Genomic DNA, 8,317 nt, shown 5'->3' on the forward strand with positions numbered 1-8,317 from the left:
GACAACACATTTTGGGAGCGTCACAATTTCACTCCAGCAATGATTGATGTTGTCCAGAAAAACGTCAGTTGTATCGCCTCCCAGCTCCTTTGATGTTTATGAAGCTAATTTGGCATAACATCTTTTATGTTTCCAAAATGCACTTGGACTTTTCCATCTATAAATGTTTTTCATAAGATTTACAGAATATTGAATCGTTGGGTATCTATGACTGTTAACGTACACATTACGTATATATTTGTTCATCCATAGTTGAAGTCATAAGAACTTTGCACCCATTGACTCATTAGGTCCGTAGTACTAATTGTTGTTTGGCATGGACTCATTAATTTTGTCATTTAAACTTCTAGTGAGTGATGCCAAGCTTACAAGTGAACAACTTTAAGCTCAAAAATTAAAACTTAAAAATGCCAAGTTTAATTTTGTCAATTAAACAATTGTGGTATATTTGTGGATACCAGAGTTGCGTAAATAGTACTTTTCTGCACGACCTATTCTACATATAAATAAATTAGTATGCCTATTTCTTTATCATTTTAGTCATTTTTAATTAAAACTCTCAAATTATTTTTTTAATTAAATTATCTCTTATTTAAAAATTTATAATACCTTTACTATTAAAATTTCTATTCATCGTATAATAATATTAATTAAAATTTCTCCTCACACTTGTCATCTTCTGGAATTTGCCAACATCTTAGTAAACTATTTCACCATGATAACAAACACACCCTAATAAACTCTCCATTTAAATTATTATCCCCCTCTTTTATATATTAGTATAATATATAATAACTTAGAATATTTTTAGTTTATTATATTTTTTTAAATGCAGAACAATTTTTTTCCAACTCTGTGCAATTTTATGCAATTTACGAGCAATTATGCAATTTTTCACTTTATGTGCAAATTTTGTTCGTTTTGTGCGAATTTGCTCGGGTTGTGCGCATTTGTTTGTTTGAGCGAATTTGTTCGGTTTGTGCGAATTGTTCGGATTGTGCAAATTTGTTTGTTTGAGTGAATTTGTTCGGTTTGTGCGAATTGTTCGGATTGTGCGAATTTGTGCGATTTGTGCGAATTTGTGTGAATTTTGCGAATTTGTGCGAATTGTGCAAATTGTACTAATTGTTCCAACACCCATTCTAATTTCTGCACATAAAAAGAACAGCACAACAAACAGACCCCTGTGCAGTTCGTTTGTGCAAATTTTTTTGGTCGTTTTAAACGAACAGAACAGAACGACCATGTCTATTTGCAAAGCATATTGTTCCATGCTTCTTACAATGTGACATTTTTTGTTTAAAACAACCATGTCTATGTGCCAACAGAGACCATGTCTATTTGCGAATTTTTTTGTTCATTTTAAACTAACAGAACAGAACGACCATCTCTATTTGCAAAGCATATTATCCCATGCTTCTTACAATGTGGCATTTTCGTGCTCATAATTTCATTAAAGAAACTGTATGAAATGAACATGAAGATGACAACTCTAGAACAAGTTATATTTATAAAGTTGTGGGTTGAAAACATTGGATATGGAGCCTGGACCATCCGTTTATAAATCTGTCTCCCTCTCGATAAATCTGGGATGACCACTTCCCTCGTCGGACCAGTGCCCTCATCTTGTTGCAATGCCATGCTCAAACTCCACTGTTCATCTCCGCAGTTTGAAATCAAATCTTCTGGGTATCGATTTTTGCCGTCAGAGTTACGGCCGCTTTCCTCATCCTTTCTCGAGACTACCCGAATCTTCTCCGAAGAACCCACTTTTCCATCTGTTGCATTAGAAATTTTTGAATCCGGCTGGGAGTAGAGCAAAGTAAGTCTTTTTCTCCATGTTATCTTCTTCATTCGAGGTCTATCTTTGCGCCGATGGGAGTTTTCGTGCGGTTAAGTGCTTCAGTTTCTATTTCTATGGCGTTCATTTCGAATTTTTTTGGACGTTTCGGATTTTTTATCATTTCGACTTAGGAAACCGTATCAGATATAGATTTTTTCTCATTCCAGTTGTCGTGTCATACGAAACTTTCGGATTTATTTACATTCTCTTCATTGCTGTAAAATTCATAGAGTGCTTTTTTTCTCCCCTCTTTTGAGAACGAGAAAACTTCTCCAACTTTTCAAATTTGGAAAAAACTTCCATCCTCGGTAATTTTTATAACAACAATGGAAGATAGTTTCTTGCCTCTATACATGCTATGCCATTTGCAGAATACCAACCAAAAGTAATAGATGCAAATTTGAATCAAATGCATCGTTGATTGTTGCAAACCAATCAGGGCATCATCCCTCCTCAAAATTTAGCGAAGCAGGACATCTCTTTCTCTTCATTGAAAAAAAAGGAAAGCGAACTTTGTTCTACTGAAGTCCCTTCAGGCTTTGTATGCTCTTTTCAAGTTCCTCACAAAGGCCTTATTTCCTTCCTCTAATGTCCAGGTAATACAAAATATTGATGATTTATCCCATTAATAACATGGGAGCTGTGAGGGCTAAGGCTATCAAATCAATTATGGACCTTGAATTCTCTCACAAATCCAAGGCAGTCCACAGAAAAACTATTGAATTGCATTTCCCTGGATTCTCCTCCAGAAGTACTAATCTTGGATCAAGGTCAGTTTCATCTACTCTATAACATCACATACATTATTATTTGTGTTCATTTATTCTCCATTACAGCTGGAAAAGAAGGTTGGATAAAGGCTTCATCAGTTTTGCTCTGAACACTGGTGGCGCAGTAAATGACAGTAGTGGTGGTGGTGGTGGTGGTGAAGATGAAAGCAGAAGTGATAATAGAGGGAATGGCCAGACTAGACTCGGCACAATCGTTAGATCGGCAGCAATCCAGTTCCTAGAAAAGGTCAATGCATCTAGGAAGAACTTCCCCACCAAAATCTTCCTCCTGCTGCTGGGCTTCTATACCGCAAATGCCCTCGCAACAATCCTTGGCCAGACCGGCGACTGGGACGTGCTCGTCGCTGGCATTGTGGTTGCAGCCATTGAAGGGATCGGCATGCTCATGTATAGACGAGTTCCAGCCATGAGGACGACAGGGAGATTGCAGTCGTTTGTTGAGTTGGTTAACTTCTGGAAAGCTGGGGTCTGTTTAGGCCTCTTCGTGGATGCTTTCAAACTTGGCAGCTGAGTTCATACGTTGAAGGATCTTCATTCATTCTCATGGCTGCCCAAGGAGAGTTTGACCTTTCATGTATCTGGAATTACCGTTGATTCATAATTACCCATCTGAGGCATGTCATTGAGCTTTCTTGTATATGGAATTTGGCATTTGGGATGATTCTGTTGAAGATTGGATTGTCGAAAAGGTGACCTGGACTCAACACTCAATGTGTTATTGGAGTCCATTAGAACTTCATTGTCAGGGATGATCTTAGTTATATGGAACATTAATGCAATTCTCTAAATTGCCTCTGAAGAATATTAGATCATTGATCTAAATTGGCGCTGCTTCAGCTACATGTTCTAAATGAACATTTGCATTATTCAATTATTTAGGCTAATTGTTGTATCTGATCATTTTACTCTGCGAACATTGCAAATCAAATGGTTGGACGACACAAAATTTACCAAGCATCCCTAGTTACCGCATTTCACTTAATTCTTGTGTTCCACTAGGTCTGAGTTTATCAGGTGAATGCGGCCTAGGAGGGCGAAGATAAACCAAATGCAAGGGAAGATCCACTGCGAAGAGTGGAAGTCTTCCTCACCTCTGTTTCTATTTCCTAGTTATGGTGAAATTATCAAAAATAGCCATGGTTGAAGATGATGATGTTGTGGTAGCATCAGGCAGGAGTACTGGATAGATGGCCTCAATTTTGTTTGGTCACAGTGGTAGTGATGGTTGTAGGATGAGACACCAGTGGCCTCAAGTATGATACCAACCTACAAGCTATTGTAGACAAAGGAGATTGAGGGAAGATGAACGATAATTCAATATAATTCTACGATAATATTGAAATGGTGTAAACCCTCTAGAGGGAGGGTTGCTCCATTTTTAAGGCAAAAACACTCAATTCACAAGGTAACCAAAAGAACTAGCACTGAGTATGGATAGCTATCAATGACCCCACTCCACCACCAGCTTTTGCAAATGTCATATTCCCATCAAACTATACAGGTGCACATAGTTGCTCCTTTGGCCATTTATGACTTTGATCACCTAATTCTGGTGTCCTGTGCCAAAAAAACATACATTGCACCTGTAACAAAGCCCAATGGCTTAGGGGATGGATAATCTTCTCGAGGTTCAATCAAAGCAGGTGTGCATAATTGGCAGGTAACTCCTCGTGTCAGTGAGGGGATTACTTGTTACGAGCTTCTCTCAGGCATCCCTTAGCTAAATAGGTTTTTGGGAGGGCATAGCAATCTATTTTTCTCCAAATGTCTGGTGTGAGCGATGTTTAGAACATCATCATCATGTGCTTTGAGAAAGATTGGGGAGAGCTTTCGATGTGCTAAAAATTGGTGAGTTTGACCACAGTTCTTGTCTTTTGGAGCTTATATAGAGTATGATGAAATTCTTTGGGGGTAAAATCAAGCCTTTGATGCAACTGCTCTATGAAGTCTTGTGAGTCACATAATATGGTAGCACTGTCATAGTAAGTGAACCCATCATCTACCATGTTTTCAAAATGCCCAGCCAATGGAAGGAAGTTGTTGAAGTATATTTCAAATCAACCCAAGTGCCGTCGTATAGCGTACCGAAACCTGCATATCAAATTACACATCATAAAATTATGAAATAATTTTCATTGGAAAAATATTATTCAAAAAATAAAAACTATTTTGAAATCATGCAATATATATTTATTTAAATAATACATAGTTTACCCGAAAGCATAAACCCAAATTTTGGCCAGTCCATTTGATTGGTCAAATGAATTTGACTTAATCCAAATAGTTGGTATTTAGTCACACACTTGGTCCACTTTTCACCATAAAAAGTATGGAGCCAAACTACACATTTCTTACCGATTCACCTTACCTTCAAAGTCATGTAGATCAATGCATTTTCATGAACCTAAATGATATAAGCATATATTTGATGTAGTTGAGATTCTAGTTTATTCTGAACTATATGGACTTGATATTATCTGATTTTCCATGTCACTAGAATATGTTTAAAACATTGATTCACCAAATGTTGACCAATAACTTACCGCATTTTGACTTTCAAATAAACTATAGTACTATTTCGTGTAAAGTCACAAGAGAAGTTTTATTTCTAAATTCATTACAATTCATCAAAATCACCCATAATCTCCATGTCAATTATTCTCAATCTTCATCTATTACTTTTCTTACATCATGTGAATCAATTAACTTTCATCTCAACAAAGGCCAAAGAATCCAACAAGACATGCGCCTATTTGACTATTGCCATGAGCTGTTACTAGTTTCCTTCAGATCGATGACCAAACTCATGGGATTTGAGTCCTCTACCAAATTGACTAGAGATTTATTGTAAAGCAGAATTTTGAATCGAGGACATATTTGAAAACCATATACAGAGGAAAACCAAAGGATCACCTTTGCATTGATCTAATCTTTACGCCATTCAGACTTTCTTCCTCTAGATGTATCGACACGATTTTTAGAGCATTGGTTCACCTTTTCTTTCCCTCAACCCATGCTTGTATAAACCAAGTTTTTCTCCATCCAGCTTCACCAAAGAAGATTCCTATGAAGATAAAGCAGGCAACTCAAATTGACTCCCATGTATCTCAAATGAGGGCTCCCCCATATACTTTCACTCTTCAAGAAAATTTGTACAAGTCCTTGGGAAATTTTCATAAAAGTCGGTCTGTGAGAATATTTACTTGATGTCCCAAACTTATATTATATCCTCTAATACCCAAAACTATTTTTTGTGTGACCCTATAAGCCAATGCCCATGTAGTAATCAACTTAATAATTTTAATGTCTTGGTAGCTTTTATTTGGTGTTCATTATTTATCAATTATAACTCACACTAATTAATTAATTTATTATTAATTTAATCAAAGCAACTAGTCAAGTTACCAACCGAGGGGCCACCAGGCTACACCTCATCCCTTAAACCTTTTATTTGGTGTTAATTTAACATACTTCAACTCTCTGATGTAACCTTCACTATCGTTGGTTATTGTGTCTATACAATCTTTCATCAACGTTAGATTCCCAAATGATTTAGGGTATGATTAATGATCAAACTCTAACTCATTATTCTTTTTAATACATATGCATGGAAAAATAATATTATTTAATATTTCATATTTAATATTTCAATATTTTAAGTGCACTGGCCATGGATTTAACTCAAGTTTCGTCATGATCAAGGACTCGTAGGTCATAGTCAAAGCACGACTTTCTATCCACAAGGCATATTTGGTGCCTCATTTATGAAAGGACCACTTACACAATCATGATACAAATAAACTTAATTGATGCTAGGTTTTGTACCATTCTGAGATTCATATAGATCAATTCAGTTAACTCTTTCCCCCAAGATCACCGACCTTTTGTCCTTGGTGTCTTCACATTAATGTTACAAGATAAGCCCTACTCATCAGATGAGCATGACTAGAAAAGGATGTTCTTTGTCAATATTTTGATGTATTTATGGTGTATCCTTAAAATGGGAATATACATAATGAGAGTTTAAAGACTATTAATCACTATATGATGATAACACTCTAATTCAATTAGTTCTTACATGCATGCATATATTTGAATTATAAGCATCATGGGTAAATTATAATGAATAAATTATATTAATATATTATTAAATGAGAAGCAGAATGTGCGATTGGCATCCAAGCTACAGACTGTTCATGTGTTTGGCCTCTTGATGTATTCGCACACTCACTTGAATGATGGATCTCCTCTTCAATATCTTTGACTCTTCTTCAAGAGTTGGTTGATCTGGCTGATGGAGAGAGGATAAAGGGGGTGCCCAAACCTTCTTGCATGTGAAAGCGAAATAGGTGCCTCATATGTATACTATTTGGTATATTTTAATTAAAGTCTTCAAACTACTTTCTATACCTCTATATATTTTACTGTTGGTTTTAGAGCCTTAGATCTAGATTAAAAACTCAAATTGATCAACAATGTAAGACTTTAATGGAATCGTATTGGCATCATTAAAAATCATGAAACAAATAACTTGTGCATAGATTGTACTCGTGATTCCTTTGCTCATTGAACAAGTCATTTGGAGCTGGTCATGTGTGAAACCTCTACATGTATCTACGCGATCCATGGCACGTCTAATCTCCTCCTTCACCTTGACAAGCATTGTTCAACCTCTGTTTTAGCCATCATGCCATCATTACTACATCGAGAAGGGAGTGGAGTTGTGGGACGAAGAGAGAAGAAAGGGAAGACTCATGAAAAATTCTGGCTCAAACGAATTTGATTCAGGGCCTTTTTCTATTTATGCTAAGTGGGTATATTTTTTATAATTGCCGTAAAACTATAAGTATATCTTATGACATCTAAAAGACCATTTGAGTGTAACCCTCTAGGACTATGTATTAGTCTAGCTAATGACACCCCAGCATCCCAATAACCTTTATTAGCCTTCAGAATTAATTGACTAGATCATCATATAGATTAATAAATTTCAGATACATTTAACTCAATCGATAAGCTGCATCTCCAACACGTGGGATGCCAAGCTATACCTCATGCTCTAGAAGACAAAAAGGACTATGTATAGACTTTATCATGGAACATGTTCATCAGCAGTTACCATGTAAGTACATTCTCTCATCCACATGAGGCTCCAAGGGTGACTTAGGGTATGGTCAGCTTTCAAACCCTAATTGGTAATCTGAGTTAGATCTGATGCATTGAGAAATCATTGGAAAACCCTTCTCTAATATTTCACTTCCTTGTCAACCAACTTCAGGACATTATCTTCCTTGATATGTCTCCTCTTTTACTGAGGGAAAATGATCCCATCTTGACCATTCCATCTTCATGAACTTCTTGATGCACCCACAATAATACTATTTGGAATCCTCTCATTAGAGACTTGTAGGTTCTAATCAAAGTACAATTATATGTCCACAATACGCCTTTAATGTCTTAGGTCAAAGGATCACTCACACAATCGTGATGTGAATCAAGTTGATTAAGATTTTGGCATAATATCATTCAAGGATCCATGAAAATTGATAACATGCACGTTTAGCGCTTTAATATGATCATATTTACTTGTATATTTGCATTAAATCACCCATATTTTCTTGTTATCAAGCTTAAAATGATTAAATCTATTTTTAGAATGATTTTCTGAAATTTCTGCATTTTT

General features: G+C 36.1%; 1 protein-coding gene across 1 annotated transcript; it reads left to right on the forward strand.

Moving 5' to 3' along the window:
* Positions 1-1,545: 1,545 nt before the first annotated feature.
* On the forward strand, positions 1,546-3,305 carry NPQ7 (antigen receptor-like protein (DUF565)). The gene is made up of 3 exons (XM_078584429.1): positions 1,546-1,822; positions 2,440-2,613; positions 2,680-3,305. Exons 2-3 carry the CDS (start codon positions 2,456-2,458, stop codon positions 3,143-3,145), a joined length of 624 nt encoding a protein of 207 aa, XP_078440555.1. The 5' UTR covers positions 1,546-1,822; positions 2,440-2,455; the 3' UTR covers positions 3,146-3,305.
* The last annotated feature ends 5,012 nt before the right edge of the window (positions 3,306-8,317 follow it).

This window comes from Wolffia australiana, chromosome 12, assembly GCF_029677425.1.
Source record: "Wolffia australiana isolate 7733 chromosome 12, ASM2967742v1".
NCBI lineage: Eukaryota > Viridiplantae > Streptophyta > Magnoliopsida > Alismatales > Araceae > Wolffia > Wolffia australiana.

What these genes read in the sequence shown, in the direction of transcription:
- NPQ7 (XM_078584429.1), top strand. Translation starts at nt 2,456, where the DNA reads ATGATTTATCCCATTAATAACATGGGAGCTGTGAGGGCTAAGGCTATC. An exon ending in AGTACTAATCTTGGATCAAG is followed by an intron (nt 2,614 to 2,679) that starts GTCAGTTTCATC and finishes TCTCCATTACAG; the next exon opens with CTGGAAAAGAAGGTTGGATA.